General features: G+C 37.6%; 1 protein-coding gene across 3 annotated transcripts in view; it reads right to left on the bottom strand.

The window, feature by feature from the left end:
• The window catches only part of TMCC3 (transmembrane and coiled-coil domain family 3), a 131,263-nt gene that overhangs the window by 6,670 nt on the left and 101,135 nt on the right, over positions 1-23,458 (bottom strand). For all 3 annotated transcript variants that reach the window (XM_038155775.1, XM_038155776.1, XM_038155774.1), the window contains exon 2: positions 271-1,169. In XM_038155775.1, the coding sequence (XP_038011703.1) occupies positions 271-1,169 (899 nt within the window). The remainder of the gene's footprint in view (positions 1-270; positions 1,170-23,458) is intronic.

The following is a 23,458-nucleotide window of genomic DNA, read 5'->3' on the forward strand; positions in this document are numbered from 1 at the left end:
ATATAATTCACATAAAACTATGACAGAGGAGAGACTTTTCTGACCAGCCTTTGTCAAAGGCAAAGGGCAATACATCATTTGATAGGAAATATAACTATTCTATGTGTATTTTCAGTTGTTGGAAGGAATTAAATATGTTGGTACTAGATATTGATTGGAATTATTTTTTCCTCTTGCTTCTGAAATCTCTCTCACACACACACACACTTTCCAAATAGCTTCTATACCCATTCAAAAGTCATTTCAAGAAAAAACAGTTAAAAAAAATACCTATATCTTTCCTCTTGTAGCATCTGAGAAATAAAGCCATAGTCTCTTTTAAATTGGGTTTTTAAAGTCTCAATATCATCAGCTAATTGGGACTGTGTCTCCTTGATTTCCCTTAGTTCCTCCAAAATCATGGAAAGCTTTCCTTGGCTGTCCAGGGTACTTGCCACAGCGGGACTAAAGGAAGTATTCCCGTTGCTATCTGCTGATCCAGAGGTCCCACTTGAGCATTCATCATCACTAACATATTTTGGTTTGGCAACAATGGTGGCACTGCCCCCATAGGTTCTAGAACTCGTTTCTGGCCGAAATTCATCCAGGGTATTTTTGAGATGAGCAATGTTGTCTGCGCTACCAAATTTGTTTCGGATAAGGTTGGCAAACTCTCTAGACTTGCTGAAAACAAAGACAGGGGGTGTCAGAGATACACCTGGCACACCCGACTTGCTGCTCTCTGTGCCGTGCCCGGTGCTACGAGACTTTCCATGTTGAACGTCTTTCAAGTTATCTTTGGAAGTATCCTTGGTAGCTTTGGAAGGTCCATTTTGTTCAATGTCCTTGAGCTTTTTGTGATACTGTTCCAATTTCTTCTGTAGCTGGGCAATGGAGTGGGCAGATTTCTGGTTCTTTTTCTCAAAGACTTGCTTAATGCGCCCAGCCTGTTGCTTGTCTGCACTGTTCACCAGTTTCAAATACTCAGCCACGTTTCCATCTCGAGCTGTTTGTTCAACCTTGATTTGCTCTGTAACCTTGAGGATTTTCTGTTTCAAGCTATCTGCATTGAGTTTGACTTTATGAAATTCTAGGACCCCATCTGGTACATCAAAGTTCAGGTTGGTATCAGAACCTCCACGGCGGATGTTAAGTGGTAAACTCAGGGTATTCATGTCATGTCTTTCCACCTGAGAGAAAAGAAAAAGAGGTAAATGGAATTTGAATTCTATTTTTAAAAATCAAATATCCAGTTTACTTTTCCACATATAATTATATCAAGTACACAGTATAAAGTAGCTTATATTAGCAAAGCATAATAAAGTTTTCTTCGAAATTAGGCAGCATTTTTCTTGACTTCTACAGGTTAATAAACAGTCTAAGGAACTGCTTGTCTCTCTTAAAATAAAGATGACTTAGACAGAAAATAGTTCAGAATAGCTTATAGAATCACTGTAAGCTTTTCAGAATCACTTACAGTTTTTCAAAAAAATGAGAATAACATCTAGTTAGAAAAGGTTCCTAAATATATTGTTTATTATTAAGAGTTTCAAAGAGACCATGGCTGATAATCACTCTGTTTTTTTCTCTTAGAAGTGGTCAAACATCAATGGAGATGTAACCAGATTTTTTCCCTCTACAGCAGTGCTATATATTATATACTGTTCAGTATATTTCCCAGGTTTAATGCCTTTTCTTGATACATCCCATTCAAATTCCTTTCACAATTCCAAGTTTTTGCAAAACTAGCTGAAAGAGAGCTCTTGAAAATTTAGTGTATGCTGCAAGACGGAAGCAACTGTTGTTTTTTAAAGTAGAGAGCGGAGAGAAAAATTTGGCCTGTGTTTGACTTTCCAGCTTGATCAAGATGCTCAACAACTTGATCTGCTGTGCTAATTCTGTTTTAATAGGAAGTTCACTGAATGGAATTTACAGGAAGAAACACAGGAAAGAAAACTGCATTCAGTCAAGTATAGGATCTGTACACCTTAAATGCTCTTTGGAAGCAACAAAAACAATTAGGCAACTCAGTCACAACACCGACCACAACAGATCTTTTTATCTTTCTCAACAGAAAGATAGTCTGATACAAAACATCAAAAGTGTTTCCCTATATAAACTCAAAGTTATGGGGAAGGCATGAGAAGAATGATCTAAACAAAATAGCTTTATCCCCTATTATCATCTTGGTTTAGCCTGTGTGACAAAGAAAAGTGCATTTCATTGCAGCTGCCACAGTGTCATGTCTGTAGAGACTGCTTAACAAATCATCTAGCCATAATGGGTTTCCAGAGCTTTGATACCAGAGGGAACCAATATAATTCCTCAGGCAAGACCACTGCAGAAACAAGGCAGAAGCTATATTAAAGTATCTCTTAAGAATGCATTCTTGAAAATCTCTTTTCATCTCTACTACTTTATATTATTTATTTATTTATATTATTTTCCTTATGGATTACCAAGGATTACAGTGGGGATTTTTCTTAATTTTTCTTTTGCTACTGCACCACTCAGGGCACAAACCAGCTAACATAAAAATTCACATTCACCAATACCTAAAAAAGAAAGCACTTGAAAAGTGCATATTGAAAGTGTTCTGGAGTTGCCAATTTCTTTTGAAGAATTTTGGTTAATGATGATCTTTAAGACTCAGACTCTATCCCAGGGATTAAACCAGTGCTGTGGCCTAATAGATCTACACTTTACCAGTTTGTTAAAAACAATTGGTATTGATCCAAATGCTCAGTATACAACAAGAATTTCTTGAAACAACCTAAGACATTTTTAATAAGCTTTGGCACAAAATGATACTGTAATTAGTCACAGAATTGTATACACACACAAAACAGATCCATCACTGAAGTCACTCAGAACAAGTTGTACACAACTTCCAGGAATGGGTGGGTCTATATCTAACCTTTACACAGCAATGTTTACTTCCTCAGTAAAAAATAGTCTAGAAATGTATTGTAAAAATTGGATACAAGCCCAAACCAGATCCCTTTTCCCTTATGTCCCCTCCCTCACAGGGTTCTCTATTGGTCAGCTTTCTCTGCTTTCCTGAAACTTCAAGGACACAAAAGCAATACAGATAAAAAGAACAATAGCCTTGTAGGAATACATCTGCTGAATGCTGCCGTGCTTTTGGACATGAGGAAATCTGTTAGTGTGGGGCAAATCTGCTCCTGAATAAACTCAATCATAATGTCAGATCAAATCAAGTAAAGTTTAAAAAATAATTGTGTTTAAATTCCCAAAACACTGCTAGCAGTAGTTTTTACTTACTGGATTGAGAGCTCACTAAGAGTACAAAAAAGTCATATCCAACATATTTTTCTGTCTGGTTGTATTTGGACAAAATGGCAGGTGTCCTCTGCCATCTTGTTGCAAGGCTGGGTCAAGCAACAGAGGCTCTTGAAACCCTCTGCTGATGCAATACACTTTTTGTTGGGAGGGGATGTGTGGGGTGGAGTTATTTATTTTTTAGGTGGGGAGCTGGTTGGTTGGGTTTTGTGGGGTTTAGGGTTTTTGGCTTGTTTATTTTAAATCAGAAGCAAGCAGACAGTGGGAGAGTCAGGTATGTCTAGCCAAGTGGCCTTTCACTTTTCTTCTACCTTGATGATCCATTTGTGACTGTTTTATAACTCAGCACTAATGCTACCCCAAGACATCATATTTCCATCTTCAAATCCTACCCCAAATCCTTCTTGCTGCAAGTCTCATCCTGTGATGAGAAGAATTAGCTTCACTTCCTGCTGTATCGAATGCCTCATTCTTTACACCGAGCACAAGACTGCCAGTAGGAGTCTGAGATGCTTCCTCATCCCTGCAGGTACTAGTGCCCTCTGCTGGGATGCAGGCTGAAATCCTCCCAGTGCAGGACACTGAATGCATCTCCTTCAAACTGTGTGAGTGCTCTTCCAGCTATGCTACGGGCAGAAATAAGGAATGCCATCTGTGCCATTGTTCCTTCTGTGACTCCTGGGTCCCCAGCATCTCACAGGGACATCAAGCTGTTAATAATAAAGAAGTTGTTGAGAGATGGGGTTTTTATTTTATTTTTTTAAGGTTTTCATTGTGGCTGCCAAGAGAAAAATATGTTTACATACAGCAGCAGGCCCAACAGTTAAAATGGATGAGCCATCCTTTTGGAAGCACTTTAAGAAAAAAAGAATCATTATACATATCTCATATTATGGCAATTAATAGGGAGCTGAGCATTAGCAGTAGATGAGAAGAAGCAGTCCTGAAACATGTGGTATCACTAGGTAGACAGGAAGTCAAAGCACTAGCCCATAGTCTGAGGAAATACTAGAGACATGCCCTCAATCTGTCTTCTAGGAAAAAACAGGGAAATAACCAATTTGCATATGGTCCTGGGATAGCCATAGCTGATGTTAGCCTGAAAAAATACACCCGGGCTTTGGAGAGAGACCACTGCACTTTATGGAGCAGTTCATGTACACACTTCTCTACAACCCAGTTGAGAACTAATAGTAATGTTTGTGCTGCTGAAATATGAGCTTTGAAGAACAGTGAATATGAGCTTTTAAGAACAGCATCACAGATGACTAGGTAGGTAACTCTCAGAGATAAAGCCCCAGTCCCCCTTTTTCCAGGGACCCAAGAAGATCTCCAGCTGCCTGATCATGCTATCCATGTCCAGAGCTTCAGAAGGGACCACAAAATCACTTCTGGGTGCAATGAACACAGGTGCAATGCTTAGAACCCTTCACTGCACATGAATTGTCAGGTTTACTTGCTGTCTTAAATGTAAAGTGGAGGGTTGGGTAACAGGCAGCCTGCCATTCAAAAAGAAACATTCAGAGCACAATAGTGATTTGAAAACCCAATCATGGAAGCAAGGCTAGGGACTTCATTGGCATCATAATGATACACGTGTCTTTGCTGACTGTCTGCAAAAGCAGCACCAAGGTCAGACTTGCAGGCCATGCTATCAATGAGCCCAGAGCACAGTAGGACCCATGTTCCCTAATGCCACAGGCAAGACTGTTGGAAAGAGATTCCACATGGACAGGATCTGCTGAACAGGTGAAAATATTGTATTTAATGGCCTATGGAGATTGGTCATTGAATCTTCCTACTGGAAAACATAAAGCAGACCTAGAAGACCTTACTTCTTCCCCACAGATCCTGGGTGGGATCCATCTGGGAGAAAAAATCCGTAGTGAATAGAGCACAAAGAGTATGCAGCCCACCCTAGTACAACCCACATCTCATGGCTGCTCAGATGAATCACAGGATGTGTTCCACTGACTGTGCCAATGGCTCTCCACTAACAAGTGAGAGATAAGCCCTCTATGTTAAAGGTATCAAACTGAACTCTACTCTTTAGGTCATAGATTTCTTTTATGCTCTTTTGAAAAGCACCTTTAAAAAGCATAGAGAAAAAAAAGCATTTACAAGACAGATGCATATATGCATCAGGCTCCAGAAAGCCCACTCCTTTGGATTGCCTCACTAACAGAAACAAACCATGAAGACATAAAATGATCTACTTATTTAAATAGGCTCAGTTTACAGGTGTTTCCTTCTTGTTCTTTCTCTAAAAAACCTCATTACCATCACCAGTCATAGCTGTGCAAGCTAAACAAAAGCGTATGATGACAATTTAAGTCTATCTTGAAAGAGTTTCTTATGAATGCTTAGAAACAGAATCCCGTAAGGAGTATACAAAATAGGATTAAGGCAGCTTCACAGCTCTTAGAATTTGGTAATAGCAACAAAAGTCATCAGGAACAATTCTCTTTTTATCAGAAATATGCATATGCCAGAAGCACAGGTGTTCCAATGGGTACAAGAATATGCAGAGGGAGTTTTGGTAAGTTTTCAGTATATTCCAAAGCAAAAATGTATTTGGGGAGAGACTTTCACCATCTCTTTCAAGTTCACTGTTCTTTCTAAAATCCACATTAGAATCCTTCATGGAAGTCTTAAAATAGAACTAAATCATCATAAAACATTTCAAGTTATGTAAAATCAGCTCCCAACATTTTTTGAACAGTATGTTACAGCAAAACACCTTCTGTTTGTGTTTCTTTACAGAGCTACTTAATATCTAAAAGTACCTACACTCAGAATACCAGGCAGAGGGTTGAGAGTATATGGGAATGAAGGGAATCAGCAAAACGTGTTTTTGCTTTTTGCTGGGGTAATGGAAGATCCTGGGTGATTTGTCTCAGACCACCTGACAAATGCTGATGGAGTCAAATAACTGAAGGTGTTTCTTTCATCATCAACAATTCCCCTATTACTTATTTACTCTCCACCTGCCCTCAAAAAACATTGAAGCTGCAAGGCATCTCACTAACACACATTAGGTGTTTATTCCAGGTAGGAGTCAAAGGTAATCCCAGATGCCCTTTGGCAAGTATCTGCTCTTCAGTATTTAAAGGGGCTGGGAAACTTCAAGGCCATTCCATGCGTAAGGCATCATCAGGGGCAGAGTAGGCTGTAGAGATTTGAATCCTTTTGAAAATTTTCTGCACTATGCCAACACAGTCTGGTAATTATAAAAATTCAGCTGTTCTACTTAGACACTGCAGCACGACCTCAGATATAGACTAAACTACTAAACATACTAGGCAAGGCATCAGCTGTTGAATCCAGTCCTTCTCAGGGTCAGTTTGATCACCTATCTTTCCCTCCATTTTACTTCATTAGCACCACCAAGTTGAGACTCTAAGCGTAGGCACCTCAAGAAAGATATACATGTACTTGCAAATTTTGTTTAAGTGAAAAATACCCCCAAAATTAAAAAAAAAAAAACACCCAAAGCTGAAAATGCTATAAAACAAACTCTGCAGAAAGCAATTGCAAGAAAGCACATGCACTGAAGTTCTGGTGTGACTAGAAATACAGCTTTTACTCCCTTGATCTAATCTGGCCAAACACTCGTGCATAACCTGTGATCTAAAGAGTCAACTTCACACCAAAGTTGGTTTGCCTCAAATCCTACAGGCATGCTCAGTTCAAACCAGAAATACCCCAGAAAGAACCTTTTCTCTAATTTCTATTTAAAGGACTAAACTAAAGCCAAATTTTCTAGGTCACGGCTTGTGTGTAAGTATTTAGATATGGTACTACTTCAAATTAGACCAGTGGGAGAAGAGAACAATGGGGGGAAGAGGCAGTTTTCTCCTTCACTGGTAACACCAGCTCCTTCAGAACCCAAGAACATCCACTGAAAAGTCTCCAGTATCATAATTCACACTCAGTCTAGTTCCAAGTTTTTTGGCAGCACAAAACTGACATAAGCAAACTGGTTCCAATACAAACAACTTCTGTGCCTAGACAATGAAATCTGAAAACAACCTGCCTCTATAAAAGTAAGCAAGTTACTTCCCATTTACTGTCCAGCAGTCATGTGAAGAAGAAAAGAATAAAAATCACTGTCCTGGCTAGAGAAAAAGTACAGCGATGAACCAGTACTCGCATTTACTAAGCTTACGTTTCTTAAGCAGGCAAAAGGTAAGATTCCACACTCCTTGGTTAAATATTTTGCTTCAGATCAGTCCTCCTCTTTAGCTAAGCACCGCTAATTAAAAACAAGTCAATAAAATACCTTCTCCTAACTCAGATCAAAATAAATGTAACTCACGTGCATGTTCCTTCTCTCTCAGCTTTACACGGCAACATGAGGATTTGCTTGGGAGCTCCAAGTGCTCAAAGGGTGGCTCCATCAAGCAGCGCTTGTAAGAAGCCTGCACTCCTATTCCCTGTGAAGGAGCATGCCTTTCCCATGACACAAATCCCTCAAAGTACCACCACTATGAAACAGTGTGGGGGTGAAAGTTTTGAAGAGTAATGCCAGTCATTTTGTATCCCTTGTAGATTAATTGCTCAACTTACTTTTAGTGTTTCTAATAGGTGCTATCCCTTCCCTCTTCCCAGCTTATATGGATTTTTCTTCCCCTACCATTCAGTATTAAGCTTTCTTTTTTAAAAGATGTCTGAATAGATAGCAATAATGAAATTTTCCAGACTACTGTGAAACATTCTGTGAAAAGTCAGCCTGCTACACATTTTCAATTACTAAATCCTTTTCCATGAATGAGAATTTGATAAAAAGCCAGCTACATACCTGCTATGACTAATCACTTCTCATAGTTACAGCATATGCTTCTGATCTCTCACCACTTGTGATTTAGAGTGTGCTTTCCTTCATATCACTGCATTGTCTAACTTTTCATCACAAATTATTCCACACTGATAAAATTGCAGCAGGTCACCTTCTCCCTCCACCTGGTTCTTTCTGTTTCACAGTCAGCTCTTAATTTCATTGTTATTCAAATGGTCTAATAATTTTCTGAAATCCCAGCTCCTGGAACTGTACAATCACACAAGAGAATTCCAGGAAATACTACGAAGTTTCTTGCCTTCAGTTACAGAGAAATAACACTCACATCTAACTTCATAGTCAATAACCAACCAAGTCCTCCTTTGCCCCAAAACAAAGACAATTTTAAGGAAATTTTAAATATGTAATTTACACGCCTACAAAAATCAACCCCACAGCTCAATGCTGATTTTAGTCTATCTAATTCATGACTTTTATTGCTTTGAGCTGGCAACATTTCACAAGACCTATTTTGTAACAGGAACATTAAGACTTAATAGTAGCAGGGAATTTTGAAAGTATTACCACTGAGAGGCAAAACACTCTAAATCCATATAGACTGGCCATCACAGGCAAAAGACTCAAGACTTGGGGATTTTGTTTGTTTAAACCATGGCAAACCTTCCATTTATAAACAAGAGAACAATAGCTCCATCAGGCCTAGGATCTTTTCATTTGCGTTAATGCAGCAGCAGCACATCCTGAGCATATAAACAATCACATCTTGTCCTGTACGTGAACTGAGCTTACTTAAAAGAGCCTGCCTGCTTCTTCCTTTTCCCCCTGCCCTGCATCTCTCCTTGCTGGGCTGATAAAGTCAAATCTCAAAAATACATATCTGGTACATCAGCAGTGCTGCCTATACCCAGAAGTTTTAGTTCATTTTTTATATAAAGGGTTCAATCAAAAGATAGGGTCTTTATTACATTACATGACTAAGCAGCTTATATACCTCTCCACGATAACTAGTATATCTCTTGACAAAGCAACTTTATTTTATCAAACCTTCATTACTTATATACACTTTCACTATTTGCCACATTACACATATGAGTGCATGTTTTGGCTCCACACCTGATATCCAAGGCTTGTATTTGTACCCAAACCACAAATAACCCAAAAGGCAGAAAACTGCATGAAGATTGAGACACCGAAAATAAAAAAAACTTTGGCCATACTTCATGATCTACAAAAACTGAAAGAAATTAAAAACAAAATCAAACCAAAAAACAAAACAACACCAAAAAACCTCAAAAAACCCCCCCAAAAAGCCCCTACAACAACTAAAAATAAAAGAAAGAAGCCCAGAAAAAAAAAAAGAGGAAAAGTTTTATTTAAAAGACTTCTTTAAAAAAAACCTTCTTTCATTGGGCAAAATAAAGAAAATTAAAATTTGAATCACACAGATGCATATTATGCAGGTCATTTATTATTGAATACCACTGCTGCAATAATGGTATTTTAAGCCACTATACACAACTGATTAACACTACTCTGACTTAACTCTGGAGAAAAAAAATCCTAATTGTAGTGCATTAGGAACCAAAATTCTCTGCAGAGTCAATGGATTTAACCTCCTGTGCATCACAACAACACAACTTTAAAGCATTTTGTTATTTAAATTTATTTTTAAAATAGCAAAACCATTTTCCTTTCTTTTCACTGAAGAGGCAATATAAAGCACTAGGCAACAGGACCACATTTTCCTGCTCTTTGCATAACTTTCTCCTGGAAGAAAATGAAATGTTGTCCCTCAAGTTAATATAAATAACACTGTTTTGAAAAGCAGAAACTATGCTGTGACTATGCCATTAAAGTGTGTCACAACTGATGCTTTCCATTTATGAACAGATCTACAGTCATCCTCATTGCAGATAAAGCATTCAAATGCTTTATTATTTGTTTGTTTACTATCTTGTTATTTCTATAAATATACATTTATAAAGATATGCTTTTAGAAAACATTTTGTAAAATATACCTAAAGTTATTGTTATTATAAGTAAGTACTAGCCCACAGAAAAGTCTCATATCCATGCAGTGTTTCATCTGCTGTGCACCTTCTGGAGAACCTGCTCTTGGCATGGTGTTTTCAGGTTGCACCCTAACACTCAACTCAAATAGTTATAATCAAATCTAAATTCACAAGAAAAGATAACTTTTCCAGTAAAAAGACCCAAACAGAACACTTTATGAAGATGAGTATGTCAGTTGTCCCCAAATCCTCTTCTTTAAAGAGGCTCCATGTGCGCATTATAACAATACATCAAAGCAGTTCTTCAGCCAGTGCTTTGTGCACCCTCTAGAAACATGCTCTCTCGTGCACCTGATGCTGAAGTTTCTCATATAATCTTTTTAAATGTTTATGAGCTAGTACTAGCATGAATCACTCCCACAAGAGGTTGGAGGCATGTCTTTTAAAAAATATAAGAAACTTTTCTGTCAGTCTATTCTCTCTGAACAAAATTCAGCAAAGATGTTTGTATCAATTTTATAAAATTAATCCACTATTTGTACATAGTCATGAGTCATCTTTATACTCCGTTTTTCCTTTCAATTTTTTGTATACACTATACACTTCAAATACTAATACACATCACACAAAAATCTCAACCCATAAAAGAAACTCTATTGTAGAGAAGTTCCATAAGTAACATAACATCTATGAATCAAAAACCCAAAATTCAAAACACTTGTGTAACTGAAAAGAACATCAATGAGATTCACCCAATTAGTGAGAAATAAAGCTCTACAGTAAAATTTTTATCTAGTCTTAAAAATATTCCTATTCTGAGAACATCCTTCCCCAGTCATTGAGTTTTATTAAACTGAATTACTCATAGAAACCAATGCAGATGATTTTGGAAGATAAACTAGGTTAAATTATTATTCTTATGTCATCCTATTAGTTGTAATGAGAGTGTTAAATCACAGTTTTAAAAAGTTTTATGGACAAAAAAATACCCTCTATTTTAAAACTACTGCCCTTAATAAGGATTCACTACATTTTTACTGTATAGTACAAATCCTCTGATGTCATTTTGAAGATGCCTGTGTAGCAACCATTATGTTTTGCCATTGGAGTACTAGCAATTCAAAGCAGACTTTTCCCCTAAGAGATGTTTGCAAACTGAAAATACATTTATTTCTGTTTCGCCAGAACTAAAATGTCAAGGGTAGAATGAACTCCTGCAGAAGGAAGTCCTGCTGATTCTAAAAGCTCATTACAAAGCTCACTGCCCTCTACTCATAACTACAGGAAACATTTGTTGAACATCGCCTCATGTAGTGTAAATATGCAGCAGAATGTGTATTATGCATAAAATTTTAGTCATAAATTCAGTGCTTATAAACTAAATAAATAAACAAACCAATCCAAAACCAAACAAAACCCCCACTCCTTTCTCTCTGCCATCCAACACAAAAACCATTCTCAAAGCCAGGACTGCAAGATGAGAAGCACAGGCAAGAAACAGTAGTGACTTTGTTTAGCAGGCTAATGGGAAGTGCTCAGAAACTGTACAGTTGCAAGGCACATTAAATTGCTAAAAACAGAATACATTCAGTAGGAAAAACTGTTTTTAATTTGATATTTCTTAATCTGTTAAAACCATGTTGCTAATATAAAAGTAATTTAACGCAGGAAAATTAAACCTGCCTTTCTTACCTGCTATCTGTTGTATTGAGAGGATATAGAAAATATTATAGATCAACTTCATGTAACTTCTTTGTTTCATTAATATGTTTGTGCAAAATTTAATTCAATTTGGCACAGATGTAGTAAAGACCTATCTCAGGAGACAGCAGGGCTGAAAAGACAACACCAACAGTGTACCAGCAACAGTAAGACTCACGGAGGAAAGTGGCAAGCAAAGATGGAGCAGCCTGTATTGCTCCTACTGCATTTTCTTGCCTTTGGTAAGTGTTTGAGACTCATATCCTTTGTATTCAAGGCTCTTAGGTTTTTTGATTTTGTTCAAACTCTGCCTAGGAGGACAGAAGGGGTTAAAACCTCGATAATGCTTTTTGAGTCACAATTTAATTTGGATCACAACATCATTATCTTAGGTGTTTCATTCTAGCACTACAAAGGATGCGATGGTGTCACAGGGATTATTTATTTAATTGAATAGGGCAATACTAAAACTATTTCATAGGGATATGTGTCTCAGGAAATTATAAAATTACTCTTCAAATAACATTTGTAGAAACATGATTAAAGTTCAGAGTGGTTTACTTGACCAAGATGTTTATGTGGCCACATGCCACAATTTAGACTCTAAAGACAAAACTTGTCGATTCTTCTCATTGAGAACCATTAAGATTTTTTTGGAAGAGGATACCTTAATATTGTCATCAGAATATTGCAGTACACTTAACTTTACATAAATAAATCAAGTATAGCTTGCTACAGAAATAGCATCTACATTAACAATGATGTGCTTATTTATACTCTTAGTTTGTACTTTTTTCTTTCTTGTATCTTTCCTAGTTTTTATTTTTGCTCGACTAACAGTAGCAACTGAATCTTTTAATCCTAAATCAGTTTGATCATGTTTCTTTTATCTGGGATATATTTTACCTGGTAGAATACTTGCCAAGATTTACAGAAACTGCCAATCTGCGCATTAATACAGCTTAATTTCATGTATCTCCTTCTATAAAGCTCTTAAGACTATCCCAGAACAATTTTTCTTTTTAAATAGTAGTGATAATTTATATTACATGACACAAATAATGAATGTTTAGTCTGGATACTGTGAACCCTAAAGCACATGATTTTACGGAATCCATACATTTCAGTTTACATGGATACTTGACACAACAACTGATATTGCTTAATTATTAAAATACAATCTTAAAATACAACTGCTACATCTTCAGTAACACCCATTATTAAATCCATTATGATGGGTAATTCAGCTGCTATAAACACATAAGATAAATTCCACCATCTTCAAGTTAGGTATTAGAACACACCTATTTTACTCAAGAATCTCTTTCAGCACTGCTGGCAATCTTCATGTGCTATGAAGAAACATAAAGCTACCTATATGGTCTAAGCAGAGATGGTAACAGAAACTATTCATATAACATCTAACAAAAACTTAATTAAGCACATAGGTACTTCACATTCTTATACAGCTGTAATCCATAATAGCTAGACCAGGGCAGCATTTCTGAAACAGGAGCTCAGTCTGCTGCTTTTCTGCTTGGTTGAGTTGTCCCATACTCACCATCCATGACTTACATGTCCCACAAACTGAGTCACAGAGCTCACCCATCAACTTCCGTGCCAAGTGTATGAAAACAACAGAAGACATTTCAGAGAATTTTTAAGACTTATTTTCATCTTGTTGAAAGCCATTGCCTCTCTTACCTAACCACAGGGACTTGGGAGGCCTCTATCAAGCTGGTCAAACTGTTGCTCTTATCTTCTTGTAAATTTTTTGTATGAAGCAACAGGCTGCCCAACCTAAGTAAGTTTGTTGCTCACGTTCTTTGATTACAGCACAACAGAACAATTTAAAGCAGGATACAGAAGTTCCCCATATAATTTTATTACACCATAATACAACAATATTACACTAATTACAGCAATACACCTGCTGGTCTTTTAAAAGCAGTTTGTAATCTTGACTCAGAGTGTTCTAAAAAAATTATCAACATGAAATGGCATGTGTTGATCTTACATTCAAACTAAATGTAGGGGGTTTGTTCAGAAGCACAGACATTAATGCTAGCTGCCAATTTTCTCTTAATGCCAGTTCCTACATATTAAACTCATATTAGATTTTTCTATTTTTAGAGTTGTGGCGATGTTAGAGGTCTATTCACCAATATGATTTGATTAGAATGAAACTGAAATCAATATTCTGCTCCTAGACTGCCTGCCTGCCTGCCTCCCTCTCCTTTGAACTTTCTAAATTGATTCTTTTTTTTTTCCTCTCTTAAGTTTCTATTCAGACAGTCAAGAGGATATGCTTAATCACATGGTTTGGTGTAAAACACTTATAAACATATTACCATATTCAGTCATAGCAACAGCACAGATAAAAAGGAACAAAGCAGAGTTCAGTGGGAAAGGAAGCAGATAAGAGCCATGCTGTCCTTGGAGTCTGACCATGGTTACTGCCTCTGCCCTGAGCCAGAGCTCTGTACCTGAGCAGGGAGCTGTGCATGGCTACAGGCTTCAGAACCCCGTTGTAAACAGCCTAACATTCGACACAAGAGATCTCATTCCAAGACAGTGGAAAAGCAAAGCAAAACCCAAACCACAGTGCTCATTTTGATCAAGGCATTAGAAAATTGTCTAAATATTTTTTCTCTTTATCTCTCTCTGTCACATGCTTAGAATAATTTTAACCTAAATAAAGTACCATTACTAAATCAGATTTTTAGAGGTTTCAACAGATGAAGATATATATTCATTATTAAACCCTCAAAAACATGCCCCTTATGAGATTATGCCAAATGATGTTAGCCTAATTACACACAGTGAGGTAATATTCTAAACAGTGTAACGTCAAAAAATCATTTTCCAGACTCTCTTGCTAAAGAAACAGACTGACAAATACTCTCACTTTCTGTAGTCAGTTACTTGACAAGTTTGAGAAACACACAAATCACTTCAAGAAATCATAATGCAAACTGCAAAGAAAGCTACTTCAGCCTAAGTCCACTAGTTCTTGGTGTTTATGTTACAACCAAAGCAGTCTCCCTGCAGGTAAGCAAGTGGAAGAAACACATAAATTTGGGCAGAAATTGATATTGAAAATTAGCTCCTGTAGACTTAACAGTACTCATAATAAAACAGAAGTTTGAGGGGGAAAACAAAGCAGGTGGTAAATGAAATCCAAAATTACCTATCTTTTCAGCAACTCAAAATGGTCTGAATGTCTTTAATTCTATTTCAGCTAGAAAGGAACTCTTTAGATATGCACACCTTCATTAAATGCTCTGGGAAACCTTAATGAATTGCAGTGATTTGCGCTGGAAGAAAACCTTCCATGCAAATATGACTGTATAGAACTCTGACCTCTCACAATGGAAAGAGCAAATCGCAACTTCCACCGCTCTGCTCTCCAAAAGTACATTTTAAGTCTGTCCCTACAAATGCTTCTGGTACTAACCAGGAAACACTGCAACATTTTAACTTTTTGGGATAAACTGACGCACTTCATTATTCATCCCGTTTGGTCTGTGGGCTTTTTTGGTGCTTTTTATTATGTTTCTTGTTAATTTACTGCTTAAACAAGAGTGTTATAAAAATAAAGGTCAGTATAGAAATAAATGCGTCAGGTGTTATGTTCCTCTGCATAATTTAACAATATTTAGACAATATTCATATAGTCTGAAGGCTATATGATATAATATATTGAAACAGCCCTGTTCTGTTAGGGCTCTTTGCTAGCTGAAAGCCAAGGATTCACCAAAATAAATCCAGATATGTGTTCAAAATTTTCAGATGCTTACCCACAGGTACTGGGACCACTATAGGGTAGCATATCCAAGTAACAACTCATAAGAACATTGAAAAGTTAAAAATACTAGTAAAAGTTATTAAAAATAGACTAGTAAAATAGACTAAAAAGAGACTAGTAAAACCAATGATTTGCCATTTGTTTAGCTTTTCATTGAAAAGCTAAATAAAAAAGCTAAAGGTTTAGGTCCCTTTAGTGTAATAAAAGTGATGTTAAGTTTCTGGTACCAACTTGCCAATACAAGTCTTAAAAGATTCATGCACAATACTGTGAATGCATCCTTGTTTAGAGTGCAGAGCTGGGGTGGGGGTTAGTAGTATGTAAATAACTGAAAACACTTATGATGTGGTAAAATAAAAAAGATTTATACCATTTTAACACTGCTCCTTGAAGTTTGCTAGATGACTTCTGGGTTACATAAGGCAACATAATAGAAGTTCTTATGATGTTTAAAATATCACAATATTGTGATATTTGACTATCTGATTTATGAAACTTGTGTCAGAACTGATCACAAGTTTCTTAAAGTTTTACTGTTATCTGAAGGGAAAGGAAAGGAATTATCCTGGAAGTACTTATTGGAAAAAGCATTGTTTCAGAAGGTTTATAGTTTCCTTGCACATAGCAACAACCAGGGAAATTATGTTACTGCCTCGAATCCTGAGACCCACCTACAAGCAGTTATCTTGCTGTCAGACAAAATCTCCCTGTGTAACTCAAAGGCAATGTAAACGAGTCAGTAGATTCACTAACAGACTGGTCTTCCAAGAGACTACTACATATGAATGCACATAAAATCACTCCCACAGACTTGGCAGCCTGCCAGTGAACAAGTCTAGCAAGGTCAAAATATTTTTAGAGTAATATTTTCAGAGTTGGGGTATTTTAAGTCTATGATCCCCTTTTGAAGAGTTAACATTGTTCCCAGTGGAATTTAAAAGTTATAACTGGTAGTTCTAGATACCTCTCTCTGGCACAACCTGCCACAATGATTTGAGCTGTACTTCTGATCTGCAGAAAGGCAAATCCTAGAAAAATTCTAGTAGATGCAAGAGAAGCTCCAGTGACAAACTGTATCTCAAAGCCTGCTTTGAGATAGTCATTCCAGGTGTATTGAAGTATCTGTTCCACAGGAATTTGACTCTCTCCCCACCCCAAAGCACGTAGACACACTGACAGGCAATACGAGCTAGAGATAAAAATAACAAAATCTAATCATCACATTGTTACTTCAAACTGATTATGAGTTCCAAGTATTAAACATGATTTACTTATTTCCTTTTTGGTCAGTGTTTCCTCCTGAACATGCTTTGGGGGTGGGGAGAGAGTCCAATTCAGCAGAAATTCTTAAGATGACTTTGTAATCACCTGTCCACAGATGAGCAAGTTCCACAACTTCTTCCATGCTGAAACATCTGAGGACTCATGATGGCCCAAAAGTAAATAAAATGTGTCTTTGACAACCACAGATACTTGATCTGTTCTTACATTTAGATGCCACATAGCTCCTGCAGCCACTTCAGGTGAAATTTCATCCTCAGTCTGATACCACAGGAATCTAACACCTTGCACATAGTGATTCTGCTACCTAAAAAATCATAACCTAGGCTCTGATGTCTTCACTGTATCTTAATGCATGACATGGCTGGCACCCATGAGTGATGATGGTAGCCACTTCGATAGGTGAAAGCTGAACTAGTCACTATTTTGGGTGAAGCAGGAAGGCCTGGAATTTTTCTAAGTGTAAAGATCAGGGAAGACGCTGCAGGACCTGTTCTGCTCCTTGATGGATGGGAGGATGCCACATAGAGGACTTTGCTTCAAATCGCAGCTTATTGGCTAAACAAAAGGTTTTGAATTTTATTCATGTGAGCAGAAGCTCATGTGAGTTTTTGCCTCACATGAGCTCAGGCTTTCCCCTTACCCTTTCCTCCCTTCCTCTATCTCTCTACTTTTTTTGTGAACTCTTCAGTTCTCAGTTCCTTCTCTGTAACTGCTTCCCTCCGACTTTTCTATCAACATACCTTGTAAGAGGTGAGTACCTTCCCCTCCCCATCCAGAACTTCTGTACAATCTACCTTCTCCCAAAAATTTGTTAACTCAATTTACCTCAGAGACAAGGGGTTTTGAAGCTAGGATCTAACACTATAACAGAACAAATAATCTCCCTAGCACAATCTTTCTACTAGGTCATTCTTAGTCTCTCAAAAGATGCCTTATCAAATGTAAAGTTACTCTTTAGGTTACACAACTTTACAAGGAAAAGAACAGCAGCTCTAGGAGTCTAGCAGCAAGCAAACTGCAGCAATGCAGTGCAGCTGCAGGAATATGAGCCAATGCAAAAGCAGAACAAGCAACTCCAAAAGCCTTGTAACAAACTCTGCCACTCAGCAATCCTCACAAACCTGGAGGAAACTTTCCTCTCTAAGCTCGTGTATGGGCCTTTGCTTCTCAGAAACACAAAAACATAGGAAAGGGATCACATATAAAACCAAAACAAACAAAACTCAAACAAACACAGGCCAGTACAGAAAGTTTAAGTGCTAAGTTATTATCAGACAGAATCTGCTTTTGAGGCTATCCAGGCTGCCACTTGCCTGTCAAGCAAAAACAACATCTTCTTTAAGCTACCATTGCATCATGCTATAGATACTGCAGGACAGGGACATTGTAGTATAAAATATAGTTCCCTTTTTTTGCCAAACTTTTAATTTTTAAGTTTACAGAAATTAATAGAATAAATAAAGGACTGTGATACCTATATAATGAAAAAAATTACCAACATCTTTTTTTCTCTCTCTTTGTGACAGTCAAATGGAAAGATGGTAAGTAATACTTCAAAAGTATTTTTAGCTGATTGAAACAGAGCCATGATTCTAAACAACCTACGAGAGAACTACCACAGGTAGTCTGAAGACTTTGTACTAAAATAAATGTCACTTTGCCAAGTGAGATGCATTTAGTCATTTCCTGATTTCTTTTTCCTTTATTTCACATATTTCAAAATGTGTGTTCCTGAATAATTTGCTTCTTTCCTCCAGAGATTCCTTTGCAATGACTCCGTAATAGTCCACTAATGAGGGCACTGGTACCACAGTCTCTCTGCAGGTGAATCAATTCAGATGCAAAATGTATCATGACTTCACTGCAGAAAGCAGTGGAGAAGAAATACTTAATCACAAATGAATTACATGTTCAGTCATATGTGCCTTCAAGCAAAAGGCATGGAGGAAGTTTACTCATCAGCCAAGATTGTCCATAAGGAAACAAACAGCTGGATTTTAAGCTTTTTTCAGTTTAAGACATGTCCAAACTCACAGCTTCAAGGCAGACATCCCAAACACAAAAGTGACAGCTAAGACAATGACATTCCTCTGCCTCTCCAGAAGAACTAGGGCCCCATGACCATGAGATTTGTGGAGACATTACAAAAGACGGTAAGACAGCGAGGACATGCCCCAGGAAGGGGAAAGCTGTCCTCACACCACAGATGTGTTTTGAAGAAATGCAGGAGGACACAATAGCATATTGCCTTGCATTCTTGGGCTTGCTTTTTTTATTCTTCAGCAGCCAACTTGCTGCCCTGATCCCCTACAGTGCTGGGACAAACCAGCCTCAGGAGGCACAGAGGGCACATTTCAGAAATGCAGGTTCCCATGGAGCTCAGCAAACAAGATGGGAGGGAATACTCAAGGTCTCCAACAGACTCCTTTCCTTTAGTTCAGCAGCAGCTTACTTCTGCTGCAGCACTTCCACAACACATGTTAAGTCTAGTATTTGTCCTATTCCTGTAAAAAATTATTTTGGACCATTTTTTCCAGTACATTATTAATCAGCAGTGTCCAAGCCACACATCTCTCCCATTAACAGAGCAACTGTGCTGTAATGCTCCACCAGCCATGATCTGAACTAAGCTTATCCAAAAAACATCCATAACTACTTAATATTGATAACAATAACCTGGAAAACAGTTCTGCATGCAAGCTAAAGCATTTAGATGGACTGCAGGCACAACTTGCTTTCCATACATTGCTCTTACATCTTCAGCAAACACATAACAGAATCAATGCCATCTAGTTACCCCTAAAATCATGGTAGTCTGAACTGGCTTATATACCTGAATAATTTAGCACTGAAGAGAGGTAATGGCACTCTAGGCTGGAATCAAGCCCTGACAGCCTGTAACTGATGAGATCCTCTGTGTATGTTTACACCTTTAGGAACCCAAGCTGTTGGTTACAACAATTTTAACTGTTCTGGTTGAACACTTCACTTCCTTTTATAACTCCACTGATTTTTTTTTTTTTTTGTATTAAATATACTTATGCGAGAGATTTTCATCAATTAGACAGAGCACAACAAGTAATTGCACAAAACAGGTTACATCCTTTAGTACATCTTATTGGACAAGCCTGCTCTGTATTGGAAAAGTTAATAGGAAAATTCTCCAAAAAAATGTTCTTTCTTCTCCTGAAGCTTTGGTTCTTCTGGTTATGAATCTTAATAGTGATGTCTAAAGTTTGGCAAGCAAAAACTGAACCAGAGCTAAAAAATTATTTGCAGTATCCAGCCATGTATGCAGCAAAGTCCAACATGTATTAAGTTGTATTTTATTTTTTTAATTGAAAATGCATGAAGTATAGGCAAGCTGTTAAAACACTTGCTATTTGGTAAGATACCACACAACAATCCATACCAAAAAAAAGCAAAATGTTTGATTTTTTATGAAGGCCATGATTTTCTTGCATCAGTGGTCATGAAAATGAAGTATGAAGGTCATGCACAGGAATGAAGCACACTGAAAAGCCCAGAGCTCTCTCAAGACCTCTAGATCAAGAGTTTCAGAAGCAGCAACCAGAGTTACTTCAGGAAAGGCCATTCTTCCACACTGTCTGGCAGCTAAGCAGTACAGAAAGGCATTTCAAATATTTGACCAACATCAACTGCTATTTGTGTTCACAAGCATGGATGAATCCAGATTCTCAAAAAAATTATCAGGAACATCACTATTCTATGCACCTGAAGACACTGAAACACTGTCAAGCAGAATTAAGTGCATCGACTGGCAGAAAAAAAAAAAGCCCAGATCAAACAAATCACTAGACAGCAATGAATATAGAATTTAAAATAGAGATTGACAAGAATTTTCCATTTATCCCCCTACAAGATGAAACATAAACCCAAATTTAGTTAACACTAGTCTTCAGTGAATGAACTAATCCAGCTAAAATTTCAAAGATGCAGTCTAAGTGTATCCACACAAGTACTTCCTACAGCTCTTGTTCTCAATGAAGAGAGCAATAACTTGGTAAGAAAAGTGGCACATGAAAATGAGGTGGGTACAGATTAATGCTGCACATCAATAGCAGCAGGAAGCACTTTGAGTAACACCAAGCACCACACCAGAACAAAGTGCTCTGCTGTTAATATCTGCTTCTTCACTTGACATGCTATGCCTTCCCAAAGGCACACTGTCTCATTCTGAAGGCATCTACAGTGCTCCCTTCACAGTGCTTTCTCTGGCCACCTGTTTGCTGCTAAAAGCACAAGAGTTGCTTGGGATATTATACCCGAATCAAAACTGCCCTCTCAATGTTCCTAAGGAATGCTCTTTGTTTCCACAGTCAAACATGAGACCCTGAAGATGCTAGAACACCTTCACCCATGCACTTTGGGAAGACCATTAATTGAGTTTTCGCTATTAATATACTTTTGTCAAATCATCACTACCCTGATGGTATGGAAGCTTCATTCAAATTACAGTATAAAGCTGCCTTTTGTGGCAGAGCTCCATGGCACAGACAGAGACCCGGGCAGGCACTTCAAGGCCAGGCTGCAGAGGGCATTGAGCAGCCTGGGCTAGCGAAAGGTTCCCTGCCCATGGCAGGAGGGTTGGAAGCAGGTGATCTTCAAGGTCCCTTCCAAAGCAAGCCAGCCTATGATTCTGTGATCAGAGGGCACACACTACACTTGATCAGTGGCTGAATGGGCACCTCTTAGAGATCTGAGCTCTAGCTCAGCTTGAACATGTGAATTGCTAGAGAAGAGGCAGGGACAGTATACCCTCACAATCCCACAGAAACACTAGTTCAGCAAAAACACCACCATATGGTAACGTATGGACTTTAGATTTATTTCCTAAAGCAACAACACCAGCAGCACCTTCCCAAATCTCCTCACCTCATTCCTCAGATTCTTTTATGCACCCAAAATGCTATAGAGTATTTTCTGCCTGCTCCAGTGTCCTTAATTGTCCTTTATAATGGCTTCAACTTCAATAATGTGCCCTGCAAAACCTTTCTGGCCCAACAAATGGGCAAGAAAGCATCTTCTCTGGATAATCTTAAACTGTCTGCCTGCTGATGGACAGGCATGCCAGCCAGTGGATAACAGGAAAATTGTCTCTGACTTCCACTCCCTTCCAGAACAGATAAGATGCCTGGTGAAGACACATGAAAATCATTTTCACGACATGTCTGGGCTCATTACCTTTGAATTGAAGCCTCTACTCTTCTGTCATATTTACTAGGCAGAACATAATTCTTAAACAAAACCGAATGATAAAAAAGCCTCAGGAAATATGAAAAATAATTTCCAGGAGAGAAACAAAGGACTTAAAGGAAATTCCTTGCTCCTAACATTGAATTACACTAATAAACTTAATAGGCTTCCTTTCCAAGGGAGTAATGTATTTTTGCTGTTCCTCAAGTTTGAAAACTAATTTGAAAACTACCATGAATAACAATTTTATCTTGATTTACTCTCTTTACCTGCAGTTAGATCTTCTTCTACACCCAACTGCTTCTTCTTGTTATTGGCACATAAGTGACATACATTGCAAACATATGAAATATTTATACCCTTTCCATATTTTATTTGTATGCAACCTTTTTTTCCTCTTATAAAAATCAGCACAAACAGAACGGAAGGATGAATACTGTATTTATTTTAGAAAATCTGACTAATCTTTTCCTCCAATGTTTTGTTTGTGGGAAAAAAATATTGCTAAATTATTCCATGTAGAATGCTTTTTTTTTTTTTTTTTCCCTCTGGGACCTACATTTCATACCAGTCCCTGCAGTTTTCCATCTCTGGGGAAATTTGTACAGATATTGTAGTTTATCAACATCATTATGAAAACACAAAATTGGCAGAACAGAGGTAAGGGCTATGAAGATTAGGAAGTCACTGTTAATAATTGTTCATCTGTGAGCTACCACATTGATACTGCCTCAGGACATATCCTCTTTTGGGATTTAATGGCCAGTGTGAATTACAATAGTAACACATATTAATTATTTTTATTCAAAACGTTAATATTTCAGTGGCTAAATGGATTCTACTCTTGCATGTAACACCATGATTTTAGCCAGAAGTCTCATAAATTGAATTGTCTATGGTGCTTGTAGTGCTGACAGAAGAAAGCTCAGCATAGTGTTAGCCTAAGGAATACTTCCGAGCATTCATCATTCAAAAAATCCAAGCACATCTGTTGTGAAAATGCCAAGGTTTTTTTGCATTGGGAAATGCAAAAAATGGAGCTGTTGAGTGGATGACAAAAAATGGAGCTGTTGAATGGATGACACTTTGTACCTTTGTTAACATGACAGTTTCCTAAATCTTACTGCTCTAGCAAAGATAATGACAACAGATTGACCTGTCTGCTCCAGGAAGAAAAAACATTTAGTGAATGATACAAGTTTATCACAGAAACCTCAGAACTGGATCTTGATATTATGTTAATAACAGCAGTGAATGGTACAAGGCATTACACTCTAAAATCAAAGCTTCCCCAAATTTAGCAAAGCGTAATTATTAAAGTAATTACAGACATTGCTTCATGTGTTGGCTAGTAAA

This window comes from Motacilla alba, chromosome 1A (assembly GCF_015832195.1).
Source record: "Motacilla alba alba isolate MOTALB_02 chromosome 1A, Motacilla_alba_V1.0_pri, whole genome shotgun sequence".
Lineage (NCBI taxonomy): Eukaryota > Metazoa > Chordata > Aves > Passeriformes > Motacillidae > Motacilla > Motacilla alba.